The 18,614-nt window shown below is 47.6% G+C and overlaps 1 protein-coding gene across 2 annotated transcripts in view; it reads right to left on the bottom strand.

The window, feature by feature from the left end:
• The window catches only part of FTO (FTO alpha-ketoglutarate dependent dioxygenase), a 329,352-nt gene that overhangs the window by 165,905 nt on the left and 144,833 nt on the right, over window positions 1–18,614 (bottom strand). The window contains exon 8 of one of the 2 annotated variants that reach the window (XM_039913519.1): window positions 6,566–6,689. The exons of the other annotated variant lie outside the window; for it this stretch is intronic. Within the exon in view, the coding sequence (XP_039769453.1) occupies window positions 6,609–6,689 (81 nt within the window). The 3' untranslated portion in view covers window positions 6,566–6,608. Of the gene's footprint in view, window positions 1–6,565; window positions 6,690–18,614 lie in introns of those variants that run through there. 2 annotated transcript variants of the gene reach the window in all.

Consider the following 18,614-nt stretch of genomic DNA (forward strand, 5'->3'; position numbering starts at 1 on the left):
TTAGACTGCAAGCTCATTTTGGGCAAGGAATGGGTGTACCAACTCTATCATACTGTACTCACCCCAGCGCTCAATACAGTGCTCTACCCATAGTACATGCTCAATAAATCCCACTGATTGACATTTAGTGCTTGAGCGAGTACAGTACATTGGAGAAGCAGCATAGCCTAGTGGAAAGAGCACAGGTCTGGGAGTCAGAGGACCCGGGTTCTAATCCCAGCTCCACCACTGACCTGCTGGATGACCTCGGGCCAGTCACTTTACTTCTCTGTGCCTCAGTTCCTTTATCTGCAAATTGGGGATTCGATACCTGTGCTCTGTCCTACTTAGAATGTGAGCCCCATGTGGGACCTGATTATCTTGCATTAGTCCCAGTGCTTAGTAGAGTGTTTGGCACACTGTAAGCGCTTAACATATACCACAGTTATTAGAATTGGTAGACAGGATCCCTGCACTCAAGGAGGAGGAGGAAGAAGGTCGATAGAAACGAGAGAACCTGGAAAGAGGAAAAGAAGCTGTGGGCAGAGGTGAAAGGGAGGAGAGAAGGCTAGTGACAGATAACAACCATTACCAAAATAATCACTGCGGAGAAGTAGCGTGGCCTAGAGAATAGAGCATAGGACTCAGAAGGACCTGAATTCTAATCCTGGCTCCACCAGTGTCTGCTACGTGACCTCGAGCAAGTCACTTCACTTCTCTGGGCCTCAGTTACCTCATCAGTAAAATGGGGAAGAAGCCCCATTTGGGACAGGGACTGTGTCCGACTCGATTAGCTGGTATCTTCCCCAGCGCTTAGTACAGTGCTTGGCAAAAGGTGCGCACTTAAGCAATACCACTGGGGAAAAAAAAGGAAGAATTTAACAAAAATAAGACATCATGGACTTGGATGACCGAGAAGCAGCTCCAGTATCCTGACAGAGGCTTTTGAAAAGGCAGCCTCCTAAACAAGGGTGGGAACCAAGTCAGACTTCCAAACGGCACATTTTTTTCCATAGCCGTTCCTGGTGACGTTTTCCCCGTCTTTTAGTGTTCCTTCCTCATAAACCGAGCCCACCGTGGAAAGATTAATGGGGCATTTTCCCATCAGGAGCAGCGTGGATGACAGGATGCCTTCAACAGCGTCATAAATCTGAAAATATCAATATCTCCCCATCCGTCCCTTCATCTGACCACTTGGCTCGGTCCCAACCACTCGGGGCTGTAGAGACCGAATCCGGCTTCTCCATTTCACACTAGAGTATAGATGTGGTTTAATGGGAATACAAGGAAATGAAGCAGCTGTGAGAAGCGCCATGGCCTAGTGGGTGGAGCATAGGCCTGGGAGTCAGAAGGACCTCAGTTCAAATCCTGGCACTGCCAAGTCTGCTGAGTGTTCTCGGGCAAGCCGCTTCCCCTATCTGGGCTTCCTTTACCTCATCTGTAGATTGGGGATTAGGACTGTGAGCCCCACGTGGGACATGGGCTGTGTCCAGCATGATTAACTTAATAATAATAATAATGCTGGTATTTGTTAAGCGCTTACTATGTGCAGAGCACTGTTCTAAGCGCTGGGGGAGATACAGGGTAATCGGGTCGTCCCACGTGAGGCTCACAGTTAATCCCCATTTTACAGATGAGGTAACTGGGGCACAGAGAAGTTAAGTGACTCACCCACAGTCACACAGCTGACAAGTGGCAGAGCCGGGAGTCGAACCCATGACTCTGACTCTGAAGCCCAGGCTCTTTCCACTGAGCCACGTTGCTTCTCTACTTGTATCTACTCCAGTGTTTAGAACAGTGCCTGGCACAGAGTAAAACACTTAATAAATACCAAAAAAAAAAAAAAAAGCGGACAATAAAATGACATTAAAAATGAAGGAAAATTACAAGGCACGGAAATGGAAATTATTTTTTACATGCTGGACCCATAAAGATACGGTCAAGCAACTTCTCTCGCCGTTTGCCTCTGTGCTGAGGACTGCTCAGACCCCTAAAAACAAAGAGATCGGGGCTGCCTACATTTCATATAAGTTGTGTATGTCTTTCTTCAGCACTTCAGAGTACACATTTATTCAGTTGTATATTCAGGTTTGGTTGTTTTTTTTTAATTACTCTATTTGTAAGTACTTTTACATCTGTGTCTTTCATTGGAGGATTAAAAACCTGTGGGTAGGGAACATTTGGAGGGGTAAAGGGTAAGGTAAAGAATATGCACGTGAATGGTTCCCGCGCTAGTGGGGAAGGTTCGCGCTGAGCCATCCGCACTCCCTTGGCCAGTCCCCATGTCCTGTAGCGTAGACTGCGAGACGGCTGACAGGACAAAAAGTGCAGTCTGTGGGAGACCTCAACAGCAGCAGATGCCGCTGGGCTTGGATTTTTTTTCTTCTGAGAGGAAGGGGGCAGAGGGGGACAATCCATTTTTGTTAAATCCCCTATTATAGTTTCCCAAGTGCTTACTATAATGTTGTGCCCATGGTGGGTGCTCAGTAAATACTACTGACTGATCTTTTTTCATTTTCACACCATATGCAATTAATTTGTTCAATCATGGTTTCAGAACATGTGTCTGACAATTATGGTATTTAAGCACCTATGTGCCAAACACTGATCTAAGCGCTGGGGGAGATGAAAGGTAATCAGGTTGTCCCACGTGGGGATCACGGTCTTAATCCCCATTTTACAGATGAGGTCACTGAGGCGCAGAGAAGGTCAGCGGCTTGCCCAAGGTCACACAGCAGACAAGCGGCTGAACCGGGATTAGAACCCACGTCCTCTGACTCCCAAGCCCAGGCGCTTTCCACTAAGCCATACTCCTCCGACCGCGAAGCCCCTGTGGGACGGGGATTGTGCCTGACCTGATTAACCTGCATTTTCCCCGGCGCTTAGAACAGTTCTCGACACAGAATAAATGCTTAATAGGGGGAAGTAGAGCTGCCTAGTGGATAGAGCACAGGCCTGGGTGTCAGGAAGATTTGGCTTCTAATCCCAGCTCTGCCACTTATCTGCCGTATGACCCTGGGCGAGTAACTTCACTTCTCTGTGCCTCAGTGTCCTCCTCTGTGAAACGGGGATTAAGACTGTGAGCCTCAGGTGGGACACGGTCCGTGTGCAAGTTGATTACCTTATATCTACCCAAGTGCTTAGTACGGTGCCTGGCACGTAGTAAGCGCTTAACAAACACCATTAAAAAAAACCCAAAGCAAAGCATTTAACTTCTCTGTGCCTCAGTTACCTTATCTGGTTAAGACTGTGAGCCCTCTGTGGGACATGGACGGCGTCCAACCCGATTACCTTGTATCCACCTCAGTGCTTAGTACAGCGTCTGGCATATGGTAAGCACTTAGATGTAATAATGATGATGATGATAATGTTTTCTCATTTGCATTTTCCCTCCACAGCCCCACAGAAGTTTACAGAGCACAGGAGGATGTTATGATGTGGTTTGTATTCTCCCTGAGCAAAAATTCCACTTTTTAATCTCTTCCAAGCCCAACATCCCTGAAAAGAGAGGGTTATCACCGGCAGGGGTGCAGGAGAGAATCTTCTTTGAGTCCTTCCGCCCCACATCTGCCTCATTTTAGGACAGCGTTTGTCCCTTCTGTATACAAACTGGAAAGCTACTCCATGACTGATAACTAGGGCGAAAGGTTCAGCTTGTGAAGAGACCTGGTGGAAGATGTTATCAGCTGGGAAAGCTATTTCCTCCCCTCAACCCTGCGGAGCACTGTCCAAAACCCAACCGGCACCAAACCCCGTTCAAAAGGCCAAAACGCAGCGCTCTGGCTGCAGCCGGATCAAAGGGAGGTTGACCTCGGGTCTTCCTTCATTTAATGATCTTTAGTGAAAGATCCTTGCCTTCGGGCAGCTTCTACGGCTCCGCGCCGAGTGACGCCTTCACCTTCCAGTACGCTGGACTGGACCCCACCTCAGATTTCCAACCGGGGCCCACAGGTCAGCAGAATAAACAAACATTCCTCTCTGCCCTCCTTGCCTGCCTTATCTTCCTCCCTCCTGTTAGCAGGAGGGTTTTAGGGGTCCTCTCATTTACAGAGCGTTGAAACTTTCTTTCCTCCATTTCCTGGAGGAGAGAAAACATATCCTGGATGAGCTCCACTCAGGGATAACTTCTGGGTGTTGTGGACCCCCAATTAAGGCTATTGTCCTCGCCCCTCCATTAACTGGTCTAGTAGAGAAAGCTGGACATAAGCTTCCCGGGCGTCTCAGGACCAAGAACCGGCCAAAGACAAGATCCCTAGAGACCACAAACAAATGACCCTTTCGTTTACATCTGAGAAAGCCCCTACGATGACCAGCCCCAGAGACACATCTTATTTGGTCCATCGATGAGCTTCTCGGAATCCAGTGGGAAGGAGGGTCCCCGTGAACCTTGAGGACATTTCAGCGGGATTAACTTTCGAGTTCTTCCAACAACTTCGATTGGATAAAGGAAGCGGCGTGGTCTAGTGGAGACAGCACGGTCCCGGAGGACCCGGATTCTAATCCCGACTCCGCCAATTGGGCAAGTCACTTGACTTTTCTGGGCCTCGCTGTCCTCATATGTAAACTGGGGCTATCAGTTCTCCCTCCTGCTTAGACTGTGAGCCTAGTTACTAGAAGGCAATAGTCTCTGTGGGACGGGGACTGTGTCCGACCTGATTAACGGGTAACCACTCTAGCGCTTAGAACGGTGTTTGACATATAGTAAGCGCTTAACAAATATCATTAAAAAAAGTCAGCTTTCTGTCCTTCAAGCATCACTTGATGCCACTGTCAGAGACAGATTCCTGGACTGATGGCCCAGGGATGTGACCCAGTAATGGCATCTCATGTGCTCTCATGCCGGAGAAAAGACTTTACCTCACAGCCTTAAAGCTGCATCTCCTCCAAGAGGCCTTCTTTGACTAAGCCCTAATTTCCCCTACTCCTTTTCCCTTCTGCTGTCACCTACGCACCGGATCTGTATCCCTTAAGCACTTACTAACAGCACTTATGTACCCATTGGTAATTCACTGTAAAGTTTGGTTCTCCCTCTAGACTGTAAGCTCCTTGTGGGCAGGGAACATGTCTTCCACATTCCGTTGTACTGTACTACCCCTAGTGCTTAGTATAGTGCTTTTCACACACAGAGCGTTGCGTAAAAACCAGTGATGGACTGATTACTGGCCTTAGGGAGAATCCAGAAAAGGCTAACAGGACAAGAATATGGATATTGCTACGGAAGACGCAAAGCACGCGGTAAGCAGTCAATAAATACGACTGAATAAATGAACTCGAAGCAGACTGGCCCGGCCTTCTTTTTCACCCAGACTCAAGCAGGGGTGCTAATTTACTCAAGGCTGGGCAGCCTGAGGAGGAGGGGGAGGTGGCCCAAGATACTGTAAGTGGTTTAGAGAAGCAGCATGGCCTAGTGCATAAAGCATGGGCCTGGGAGTCAGAAGGACCTGGGTTCTAATCCCAGCTCCACCACTCGTCCGCCGTGTGACCTCGGGCAGGTCCTTTAACTTCCCTGTGCCTCGGTTCCCTCATGTGCCAAATGGGGATTGAGACTGGGATCCCCATCTGGGACGGGGACTACGTCTTGTATCTCCCCCAGCGTTCAGAACATCGCCTGACCCATAGTGAGCGCTTAACAAATACCATTATTATTATTATCAATCCCCGACTGCTTGGACATATTCTTCTTCTCCCCCTGCCTGCCTCCGAGGTAGCAGTGGAACTGGGCTAAGAATCCGAGTTCCACTTGGCAACTTTTGTGTTTTGGAAGATGTTGAAAAATGGTCCCTGTTTGTCAAAGCGAAAAAAAAAAAAAGGTGAAAAGGAAAAAAAGCGTTGTTTATAGAAGCCAGCTGCTCCGGCTTTGGGCGCCAGCAACCCCTCGGCCTGCTATTTTATTCCTGCAACCCTATTGCCCCCACTGGCACAGGTACAACTGAATGTTGACTTCAATGCTTCGGAGAGCACTCAACTGATTTTGTACATGATTAATTGCCAAAGACGTGGCTGACCATATGGAACGGAGAACGTATCAAGTAATTCATACTTCTGTATGTGATCGTTTGGCCCCTGTTGTTTTAATGTACAGGAAAGAGCTAGCAGAGCACAGACGTCGTGTCTTGCCCTTGACAGCCCATTAAGAAATCTCAAAGCACCTAGTTGAAGTTACGCTGTTGGCTTTTCAATAGCAGCCTAATAAAACAGAAGCAAAGCTTTCCAACTAGCCCTAAATCTTTCACATACAGTACATTAACCACTGCTGCTAAAACAACTGGTTTCTTATGATAGGAAATGGGATTTGATTTCTAGCCTCTGCATACTTACTGAAAGCCTTTTACTGACCTTTGCAGAGTTTACAGAAATCATTGTTCTTTTTTTTTTTTTTTTTGGCCCCTGCCATTTCCCCAAGTTTCTGGCCACCGAGACCCCTAATAGATTCGTTTAAAGTTTCGTCCTACGTTGCTTGCCGTTAGGCGAGACTGGTATAACGGTGGCTGATTCGGGTGGGAGAGAGCCAGGGGCTGAAAGAAAGAGTATAATTGCCAGGAATAGGATTATTTTTTTCCAAGAATTTTAATAGCATCTGCAACATCAGCCTCCTTTACCGAATCGATCCTTCGGGAAGAAAAAAAACCTCACAAGACACACAATCTCTTAACTCCCGTTTCCTCCTCCACCTCCTCCTCTCGCCGTTTCATGAAACGATCCGATTCCGTCTGGGAGAGAAGATCATAATAATAATGAAAAATTACGGTATTTGGTAAGCGCTAACTACGTGGCAGGCGCTGGGTGGGAAACAAGCAAATAGGGTTGGACACAGTTCCTGTCCCATGTGGGGCTCACGCTGTCAATCCTCATTTTGCAGATGAGGTAACTGAGGCCCAGAGAAGTTAAGTGACTTGCCCAAGGTCACACAGCAGACAAGCGGTGGACCTTCGGACTCCCCGGCCCGTGCTCTATCCACTACGCCATGCTGCTTCTCTGTCCATTTGTTATCCAGTAGTTTTTCTCTTTGGGATGTCTGACACTCGGCTCGAGGCAAAGGGGGAAGAAGAAGACTCGGGTTCAGTGTCGGTATCGCAAGCTGCGATCCATTAGCTTTATCTGCTATTGAAATCTTTTCAAACAGTTACTTTCAATCAAAGAGAGGAAAAATATTTCCTCAGTGTCTTCCTTGCGAGGATTTTCAAATGACAGTGCTAAAAAGTTTAATCCCCCTCCGCACAGCTCTCTTGGCAGTTCTGACATATGTTGGCAGGGAAGTATTTCTTGGCACCTTCTATTACAAAATGTTTATACGGTATTTCTTTTTGGTGGGAGGATTGTCTAGATAATCAAATTATCCTCAGACTCGAAGGAACCATATATGGGAAATCCTGACCATCGAATGTTCATCAACGGTACTGATATTTCCCCTGCTTTCTGCAGTCAATTCAGAAGGAAAGCTGCGTGACCTAGCTCACGGGCTCGGGAGACGGAAGATCTGGGTTCTAATCCCGGCTCCACCGCTTATCTACTGCGTGATCTTGGGCGATTCATTTCAATTCTCCCTGCCTCAGTTCCCTCATCTGTAAAGTGGTGACTCAATACCTGTTCTCCCTCTCACCTAGACTGTGAGCCCAATATGGGGCAGGAACTGTTTCCAACCCGATTTTCTTGTGTCTACCGCAACGCTTAGTACACTCTTTGGCACAAAGGAAGCACTTTAACAAATGTTATTTAAAAAAATCCACTTAGAATGCCTAACCAATGAGGTGTTCTGCAAGCCTCCTGCTGTGTCCTTTTCTGGGAGTAGATAATAATAATAATAACATAATAATCATGATATCTGCTAAGTGTTTACTGAGTGCCCAGCACTGTACTAAGTCCTGGGACAGAATCATTCATTCAATCGTATTTATTGAGCGCTTACTGTGTGCAGAGCACTGTACTAAGTGCTTGGAATATACAATTCGGTAACAGATAGAGACGATCCCTGCCCAACTACGGGTTCCCAGTCTAAAAGGGGGAGACAGACAGCGAAACAAAACAAGTAGTCAGGCATCAATACCATTAAAATAAATAGAATCAGAGATATATACACATCATTAATGAGATAGAGTAATAAATAATATATACAATATATAATAATATATACAAGAATCAAGATAATTAATTCATATACAGTTTCTATCTCACATGGGGCTCACAGTCTAAATAGGAGAATGATCCCATACTGAAGCTGCATTTCACAGATGAGGAAACTAAGGCCCAGAGAAGTTATTTTTGCCCTTTTTTCTTTTAATGGCATTTGATAAGGGTTCGCTATGTTCCAGGAACTGCACTAAGCACTGGAGTAGATACAAGATAATCAACAATCAATGGAATCTATTGAACGCTTACAATGTACAATCAGGTTGGGCACAGTCCATGTCCCACTCACAGACTTAATCCCCAATTTACAGAAAATTTAAGTGACTTGCCCAAGGTCACACAGCAGCCTAGTGGCCCTGCCCAGGAATGAGCAATTCAACCCGAGGCAAGACGGTATGAAGCTGGAGGACCTAAAAAGTATGAAAGTCAATCAGGATACAGATGTCAGGGAGGAGAAGCGGCCGGGCGGGAAGCAGATAGGTGAAGTCCACGTTTTCAACATCCAGCTGTGAGCTCAATAACGGTATTGATCGAGAGCCTATTGGATGCAAACCGCTGCATTTTGCGCTTGTGAAAGAACAAGAGAAGCAGCGTGGCCTAGTGGCTAGAGCACGGGTCTGGGAGTCAGAGGAGCTGGGTTCTAATCCCCACTTCACTTGCCCGTTGTGGGATCTTGGGCAAGTCACTTCATTTCTCTATGCCTGTTACCTCATCCAGAAAATGGAGATGAAGACCGTGGGCCCCTTGTGGGACATGGACTGTATCCAACCTGATTACCTTGTAAAAAACAAAGACGAGGGGAGCACGGGGCATTTTCCCTGCCTATAAAGGGCGCTGACGGTCCAAATGGGGAACTGGACTACATAGACGTTTGCCCCCACGTAGATTATTTCTGAAAGAGCTGGACTGTTATTGTTATAAATCGGCATTTCCTTAGGGCTTTACCCTCTCAAGAAACTCACATTGATGTTTATTTGTTACTCTTCATATCATTCTGAGAGCTAGATTGAGATGGCTGTCCCCTCTTGGCAGATGGACATACTAAGGCTCGTTACGTGGCTCATTCGAAGCAACCCTCAGACACATACATGTATCCTTAAACTCTGCCAAATCCCCTTTCCATTTATTTATTTTGATGTCCGTCTCCCCCTCCAGAGGTAGAACCAGGCTGCTTAGGTCCAGTAGGGCGGGCCCTTGGCTCAGGGCTGAGAGCGTCAATGGACAGCGCTTAGTACAGTGCTTTGTACACGGTAAGAGCTCAACAGATGCATTGAATGAATACTGGGATATGAAAAAACACGTTTCACCGGAAAGTTCTGGAAGGAAATGGGGCTGCCTCTGGGGTGGACCCCACTGCGAGAATTCCGCAAACTGCAGTGACAGCATCGCACGGAGCAGAGGGATGCTGCCTTCAAATGGAGAGCCCCAACTACGTGTATACAGAAGCAAAATCATGCTAAAATATCCCTCCCATTTTTTAGAGAAGCAGCATGGCATAGCGGATAGACCAAGGGCTGGGAGTCAGAAGGTCACGGGTTCTAATCCCGGCTCCGCCACCTGTCTGCTGGGTGACTCTGGGCAAGACACTTTGCTTCTCTGGGCCTCAGTTCCCTCAACAGCAAAACGGTGATTGAGACTGTGAGCCCCACGTGGGACAAGGACTGTGTCCCACCCTACTCGCTCGTAACCCAGCGATTAGAACGGTGCCTGGCACATAGTAGGAGCTTAATGGATACCATAATTATCATTCCGATTATTTCTTTCAGCAACTCCACTCTGCCTGGATTTCCAGCCATCTCACCTCTGTCTTTTCGTCTAAGACATTTAGGCCTGGGAACAAAACCCCCTCGCCTTCCCTCTCCTCCCTGCCCCTTGCCCGGCTCCTACCCCGAAGAAATGAGGGCAAAATGGTCACCACACCTCTCCGCCCTGCTGCTGCCGCTGCTCTAATCTGCTCCGTTGGTCTCCAAAGGCCCAGCCGGCCACACTAAGGACCGAATGACTGAGACACTCAGGATGTTTGAAATAAAGTGGCTTAGCACCTCCAGATCCGTGGGTGAGTGAAAGGTTACCTCTCTGCCAGAATCTCCTTCTGAACAGCTCCCTCCATCACCCAAACATCAATAACACAAAGGCTGAAGTGAGTCTGCTAGGCACACTGGATTATATGAAGTGTAAAACATTGGCGGGGAAGGCTAGGGGGAGGGAAAGAAAGGCCTTTGAAAGGCAGAGGGTGGGGGAAAAGAAATCACACCGGCGAGAGGCTCCAGCTGACAGCCCAGGCCCTAACAAGTGAGACAAGTGAATATGTTTGGAAACATTGTGAATGCGCGAAGAGAGCAGGTCTTTTGTCTTCAGCCCTTCAGTGTGTCTTTAACCCAACTGCTGCCTGCATCGCTGAACATATGTTTTCTGCACGAGAACTGAAGCAGAAAGAGCTCTTTGTTATAATTCTCTCCTTTGTAGAGCCCTCCCCACCCCCAGCCCCCGCCCTTGATCACATCCCAACACTAGTTGCTCCCACGCGCTGTCGTTCTTAAAGACTCCCGAAGCCCCGGCGACGGCTTGGTATGGCTCCAAATTGGGGTGATGGGAGGCGGAGCAGAGATTCCTCTGAAAAATCACATCTCCTCCAAGGGGTCTTCCCCGACTAAGCCCTCGTTCCCCCTAAATAATAATAATGATGACAAGGACATCAACAAGAATAATGACTGTGGTATTTGTCAAGCGCTTACCATAGGCCAAACACTGTACAAAGTGCTGGGGTAGATACAAGATGGTTAAGTCCTACGTGGGGAAGCAGTAAGGTGTAGTAGCATGGCATCGCGGACAGAGCACGGGCCTGTGAGTCAGAAGGTCATGGGTTCTAATCTCGGCTCTGCCACCTGTCTGCTGTGTGACCCCAGGCGAGTCACTTCACTCCTCTGGGCCTCAGTTCCCGCATTTGTAAAATGGGGATTAAGACCGTGAGCCCCACGTGGGACAGGGACTGTGTCCAACCTGATTTGCTTGTAGCCACCCCAGCGCTTAGTACAGTGCCCGGCACATAGTAAGCACTTAACAAATACCATCATCATCATTATTTGCCACCTTAGATCGCAGCCACCTCCGAGACCGCCACAGCCCTTTGCCTGCGGGCCCAGGAAGAGACTGACTCTAATCCTTCTTAGACCCCTTATGAACTCAGAGTAGCCCATTCGATACAGGCTCCCAGAAGCAAACCACTTAGTCCATTTTGACTCCATCACCCTGCGTTTGCTTTTACAAATCAAATATATTCCCTTTCCCGCTCTGCCGCAGGGATTGTTTAAACCACTTCGGTGCCGAAAACTAACTACCCTCTTCAACATTAATGAACACCCACCGTCCTACCGGCCATTTCCTTTCGGGCAATTGCAGTGATCTGTCTGAACCACGGAGACAGGGCAGCGTGAACAACGATAAATCCTCAAAGCCATTTGCGGACTGGGACTAAGGCCCTTAGAGACATAATAATGTCGGTATTCGTTAAGCGCTTACTATGTGTCAAGCACTGTTCTAAGCGCTGGATTCGGTGTCTTTCCTAGAAGAAGCAGCTCCGATCTCTAACGTTACATCCATTAACTCCGTAAATGAAAATAAAATAAAAACAAAACCCGACCCTGAAAGGCCATTCAGAAAACTCATTTGAATCAAGTCGCCACCTGCCTTGGGTATCTTGCGTAGGTAGTGATGATAATGATGACTGCTGGACTTGTTAAACTACGTGCCAAGCACTGTACTAAGAGCGGAGGTAGAAAGGTACAAGCTAATCGGGACCCCCGTGAGGCTCCCAGTCTAAGGAGGAGGAAGAATGGGTATTGAATCCCCATTTGGCAGATGAGGGAACTGAGGCACAGAGAATTGAAGTGACTTGTCTAAGGTCACACAGCAGGTACATGGCAGAGCTGGGATTAGAACCCAGGTCCTCCGACTCCCAGGCCCGTGCTTTTTCGACTAGTCCGTGTTGCTTCTCTGCTTGTGGGCAGGGAATGTGTCTGTTTATTGTTAAAATGTATTCTCCCAAGCACTTACTACAGTGCTCTGCACACAGTAAGCGCTCAGTAAATAGAATTGACCAACTGACAGCTCTCAAGACACTCCCGGCCCCCGCTAATTGCACCCTTCAAGCTCTCACATCCCAATGAGGAAACACTTGATATTCACCTCACCTTCAGCACTTATGTTCGTATGATAATAATAATAATTATTATAATAATAGTATTCATTCATTCAATAGTATTTATTGAGCGCTTACTATGTGCAGAGCATTGTACTAAGCGCTTGGAATGTACAAATCGGTAACAGATAGAGACGGTCCCTGCCCTTTGACGGGCTTACGGTCTAATCAGTAAATGCTTAACAAATACCATTATTACTACTATGTGTCAAGCGCTTTTCTAAACGCTGGAGTAGATACGAGATATTCAGGTGGGAAACAGTCCCTGTTCCACATGGGGCTCGCAGTCTAAGTGGGAAGAATAACTGGCAGTGAATCACTATTTTACAGATGAGGAAACTGAGGCTCAGAGAAGTGACTTTCCCAAAGTCGCAAGGCAGATGGGTGGCGGAGTCGGGATGAGAACCCAGGTCCTTCTGAGTCCCGGACCCGTACTCTTTCCACTAGGACCCACTCATGCCATATTTACAGTGGATGGAGTACTCACCAGTTGACAACAGACCGTCCACTATCAAACCGAACAAATGGCCACTACCAGGAATTGGGGGAAAAAATCCCATCTTGTGCTGCTGGGATGTATTGACGGACACTTTGAAGAGTTGGGTCTCTCAGAACAGGAGCCTCAACCTCCCTCCCCCTTTACACAACAAGCCCCTTCCCCTAGAGTGCAGCTCTTCCACCTGGAAACCAGCGAGAGAGCCCACCTACTACAATAATAATAATCATATCATCATTATTGTCATTAAGCACTCACTACGTGCCGGACACCCTACTAAGCGCTTGGGTGGATACAAGCAAATAAGATTGGACACTGTCCCTGTGCCACGTGGGGCCTCATAGTCTCAATCCCCATTTTACAGATGAGGGAACTGAGGCACAGAGAAGTGACTTGCCCCAGGTCACACAGCAGACAAGTGACGGAGCCGGGATTAGAACCCATGATCTTCATCCATCGCCCCATCGCCTGGACTCGGCCGTCGGCCGCCTCCGTGGTCAAGGCCACGGCGGGGTGGGTTCCCCCGATTCCCTTTACATCTTAAGATCACCGAGGCTGGAGAGACATATACAGGTGAACAGATGGGAGAGTTACACTTCTGAAGGCCAGTGTTGTTCTGAAGGTTAAGAAATCTTCTGTGTGGGTTAGCAGATGCCATTCCCTGTCTGTTCTTCCTGCCATTGAAAGCAGCCTCCCCGGGTGCAGCTGTCTGCAGACCTAATCTCTTGCCAGTTAAAAAAAGTGGCCAAGATCTGGCTTCCGTGACTACACGGTACTAACTGGGGAGTGAGTGTGAGCGAGTGAGCGTCTGTGTGTGCGTTAGGGGGTGGGGGGGGGAGATACAAATGAGCAATTAGTTCTAAGATACGTTTTAAAAGCAGACCTATAAATTTGTCGACAACGGTGCCCCGAACTGGACGTTCAGATCCGCTGCCAGCGTGACTCTACATTCCCCGGGCCCGAGAAGATCAGGCCTGTCGGTTCCATATTTCTGGAAGAAAGAAATCCATCCACCTTAAAATGATCGAGTCCCGTTGAGTGCCCGAACTTGACTTTTTACAGAACTCCGGTATAACGGGTGAGGAGTGTGGGGAATTTAGCCCGGGCTTGGAAAGGGCTAATCTCATCGCTTCTAAATCTCTTTCGCTTTAGGAGGATGGCGTACAAAAGCCAATTTTCTGTCTTGATTAATACGATCTGAAACCTGCGAACGACTCTTGCCGCTGGCACAAATTCCCACTCAACTCTAACTTGCCGTGTTCGGAGCAGTGTTCTGCTTTGATAAGCAAGTATTACCAGCTCATCTTAGGGAGATAATTACACCCTTTGCCTTGCTTAGTGGGTTATAAATTCCAAACCCAGAGATAAACTGTTGCATGGAGTCAGCGATGGGCCAGAGCCCTTTCATACGGAAACCGTCTCCGTGAGACGGAGCAGAAACTACTTTTAACTTGAGGGCTCAGACGAAAAGTATTCTGAAAGGATTAGAAAAATGGACAAGACCGGGCCGGCATTATGCCTCCTCCTCCTTCCTCCTGTGTGTGAATCTACCACCTGCTGCTGGATTTTTTGTCTCTATCACAAAGAGGCCTTCATGTTGCAGGATCATATTTAGTGTTCGCCGAAATGGGCTCTGCTCGGCCAAAGCAAAGAGGGTCATGTCGTCGGGACGCCTGGCAAAGACTGCAGATCAAACAGTTGCATAAACAAACCCTTTCACGGATCTCGACTGAAGCCAGAAAGACTGTGTTTGCCTAAGTGGGAGAGAGATGATATTTGTATTGACCGGAGCATAACTGTCCAATAAGAATTACTTAACACCTGTGATTTTATGGTTTAGGCGGTAACAGGTGTTGCCTTGTAACCAGGGATGTAAAGCGTTAAGGGAGGAGGAAAAACAAAACAAAACGGGGGGCAAAAAAGATCCCCGCTCCAGAGGCACTAAGCTACTTTAAGCCCTGACAGCAGAAAGGGAAATTTTAAAAGCAATTTGGTAGGGTCAGTAAAAAGTAACACAGGTCAAGAGAGCAAAATGGTACAGAAATTCTGTTCATTGACAAATGAATATACTAGCTTGTGCTTGGATGCACAAGGCGAATGCTAAACAACCGTTGTATGGAAACCAAAATATGCTCTCTTTGTGGCACAGTTACAATAAGTTATTTCAGCCTTATGAACGGTGCAGCCTCCCATCCTCCTTGTACCCTCTTGCAGTACACATTAATGAAAACAAAGGGGTCCATTTTCATTGTAACCATGCACTGGGGTTAAGCATTTGACCTCCAAGTATGGTGCGCTTGTGCTCGGTGGAAAGGTTCTTGACAATATAAACAAGAATTACTGCTGTTAAAGAAAGGGTAGACAATTAAAAACAATCTAGGATGCTTGTTGTACAGCTGTTCGAGTTTCAGCTCTGCCTGACCTCTAAAGATGCTGTATGTTTCACTGAGACAATTTGTGATATTTTAGTGGACCCCTCCTCCCCAGCTCATCCTCCATCATCTCCCAAACCCCTATTTTTAACCGGACATCTGTTTAAAGTCACGGGGTGGTCAATAGAAGACTCACCCTCCCAAAAGACTCCCGGCCCCTCTAAATCGTAAGCTTCCGCTACTGGCTAGCCAGAACTAGGGCCATCTCTCCCTCGGCCTCGGAGCAATGTCTCCGTCCCCGCTGAGAACCCTTTTCCCTAAAAAGGTCACACCTTCCGCCTGCACCTCGGTAGGCGGGGATGAGGCTGGCAAACGCCTTAAAGCCTCTTCTTGCAAAATCAGTCGATCAATGGCATTCCCTGAGTGCTGATTAGATGCAGAGCACTGTACTAAGGGCTTAGGAAAGAACAAGACGACCAAATTGGCAGACCCGTTCCCTGACCCTAAAGAGCTTCCAGGCTGGAGGGGGAGACCGACGTTAATAGGAATAAATTAGCTAAAGAACTGCTTTTCCTTATAAAAGCGTTTTGGGGGTTCTTTTCCCCTTGGACTTCTGGAATCGGCTAAAAGTCTAGAAGCCTACCAAAAGTAGAAATGGGCGGGAAAGGAAGGGACAAGGGGGGTTTGTTTCCGGCGGTACATTCTTTCTCGGTCACCAGAGACCTCTCTTCTGTTAAGACAAGAAAGAGGAGAGTAAAAGTACAATTCCCCCAGCTGGAGACTAAGCCATCGTCCAGGTTGCGGAAGCCCAACATCTTCCTGCCTGTTCTACCTACTCAGAGTCGGCTGTGGAAGCTTAGAAAACTCACTGAAAGGAACGTTCCCGGGGTAGTTCAGGCAGCCAGAAAGCGTCAGTCAACCTCCGCGGACAGAGGACAATGGAAGGAAAAAATTGGGGTCTGCCACGTGGAGCTTTAGTTGACCTGAAGGGAACAATCCATCGCAGTAGTCCGCCATGGCTTTGGGAAAGCGATACTTCCTTCTCAGGATGGAAGGAAATTGTAGAAAAGCGAAACAAAGGGAAGGACTGATGGCCAAAGCCATGGAGAGTGAAACAGGGAAAAAGTTTTCCTCAAAAGTCTCCAATTAAAAACTCTCTTTATTCTCCGGTCACTTAGCTTTGACATTTGCCCTCCCTCTCCTTCCTGCCCTCCCTAAGAGCACCCCTAGTTTGTGAGAACCCCAGTATTCCCAGCTTCAGGGGTTTGATGGAGTTTAAGGTGTTTTTTATGCCCTGAAGTGCTGTGTGTGTATCACACTAGTACAGCCTCATCAGAACAAGAGCATATGTACTCATCCCTGGATTGCTCCCGCTATCCAGAACTTTTATCAACTAGTGATTGATAAAAAATGACATTTACTGAGTGCTTACTATGTGCAGAGCACTGTACTAAGTGCTTGGGAGAGTCCAATGCAACAGAATTAAGAGACACGTTCTCTGCCCATTAAGAGCTTACAGATTGGTGCTAACCTTCTCACTGGGCCCAGTTCTCGCCTGTCCCTCCATCGACCCCTGCCCCACATCCTACTCCTGGCCTGCAGTGCCCTCCCTCCTCAAATCAGCCAAGCCCCTTCAAAGCCCTACTGAAGGCTCACCTCCTCCAGGAGGCCTTCCCAGAATAAGTTCCCTTTTCCTCAGCTCCCCGCCTCCCGCACCGCCCCTACTCGCTCCCTTTGCTTTCCCCCCGCCCACCTCACAGCACTCATATATATATATATATATATATCTATTTATTTACATTAATGCCTGTTTACCTATTTTGATGTGTATACATCTATAATTCTATTTATTTACACTGATGCTATTGATGTCTATCTACTTGTTTTGATGTCCGTCTCCCCTCTTCTAGACCGTAAGCCCATTGTGGGCAGGGATTGTCTCTGTTGTTGCACTGTACTTTCCAAGAGCTTAGTACAGTGCTCTACACACAGTAAGCGCTCGATAAATACGACTGAGTGAAGGAATGAGTGAGTCTAGAGGACTAGCTTACAGTCCGGAGGGCATTTTTATCCCCCAAGGACTCTTTCCAGTGAGTACAGCTCCTGGAAATACTCCAGACTGATGTCTAATTACTGTCATTTTGAGTGGTTCAAAAATCATTTTTCCTCAAAGAGCTGATTCCTTGAGAGTCAACTCAAAGTGATTTCAAACGACTACCTTAATTCCTTCATTAAACAGAGCCACCAAGCACAAGCTATTTCCCTCTCTCCAACTGGGATGACCGCAACAGGCAGGAGAATAGGGCAAACTGCTACTGACAACATCAAGTGTCTCTCAGTGCATCGAAGCATCACACATCACTCCATCTGTTAAACGGCCTGCACACTCAGTCTGTGGCCTGCTGGAGAGAGACCGGACCTGGGAGTCAGAAGGATCTGGGTTCTAATCCCGACTCCGCCACGGGTCTGCTGGATGACCTTGGGCAAGTCACATAACTTCTCCGGGCCTCAGTTATAACATCTGTAAAATGGGGATGAAGATGGTGAGCCCCACATGGGACATGGACTGTGTCCAAGCTGATTACCTTGTATTCACCCTAGCAGTTAGAACAGTGCCTGGCAAATAATAAGCCCTTAAAATAGTACTGATATTATTATCTCTTGGGGTCGCCCTAGCATTAAGGTTAGGTATCATCACATCTTCATCGATGGTATTTACTGAGCTCATACCATGTGCAGGCTACTGTACTTGCAGAGAGTAGGATACGAGAGTTACAGTACAATACAATGTCTTCTTTGGCCCCTTGCTTCCACCTGGATAAAATTCTTATCTGGCCCAGAATTGCTAGCACTTTTCCTACGCTTTGGCCATCCTACGATCTGAAATCGGAAAGTCCAGGTCTGGCTAAGAGGCATGAACATAGCCATAGGGTAACTGAACGGTCTCGAACATGACAGAGGGATTTCAAACCCTGCAAGTAGCAATAAATCCTAAAGTGAAGTAGCATGGTCTAGTGGTGAGAGTGGATAGATAGGCCTGGGAGTCAGAAGGACCTGGATTTTAATCCCAGCTCGGCCACTTGTCAGCTTGGACAAGTCGCTTCACTTCTCTGGGCCTCAGTTCCCTCATCTGCAAAATGGAGATTAAGACTATGAGCCCCAAGTGGGTCATGGATTGCGTCCAACTTGATTACCTTGTGACTACCCCGGCGCTTAGAACGGTGCTCGACACGGAGTAAGTGCTTAACAAATACCATCCACTGGATCCACCAGATTGTAAGCTCCTTGTAAGGAGGGAACAAGTCTGGGGTAGTCTACTCCCCTCTCAGGATCATACCTGGGGAGTTTCCAGTACTCTACCAGTCTCGACGACGGGAAGGAGAGTCAAGCAGAGGCATATCTATTCCATTCCTACCTTGGGCAGTGGCTAGCAGGTGGAAGG

Source organism: Ornithorhynchus anatinus, chromosome 11, assembly GCF_004115215.2.
Source record: "Ornithorhynchus anatinus isolate Pmale09 chromosome 11, mOrnAna1.pri.v4, whole genome shotgun sequence".
Lineage (NCBI taxonomy): Eukaryota > Metazoa > Chordata > Mammalia > Monotremata > Ornithorhynchidae > Ornithorhynchus > Ornithorhynchus anatinus.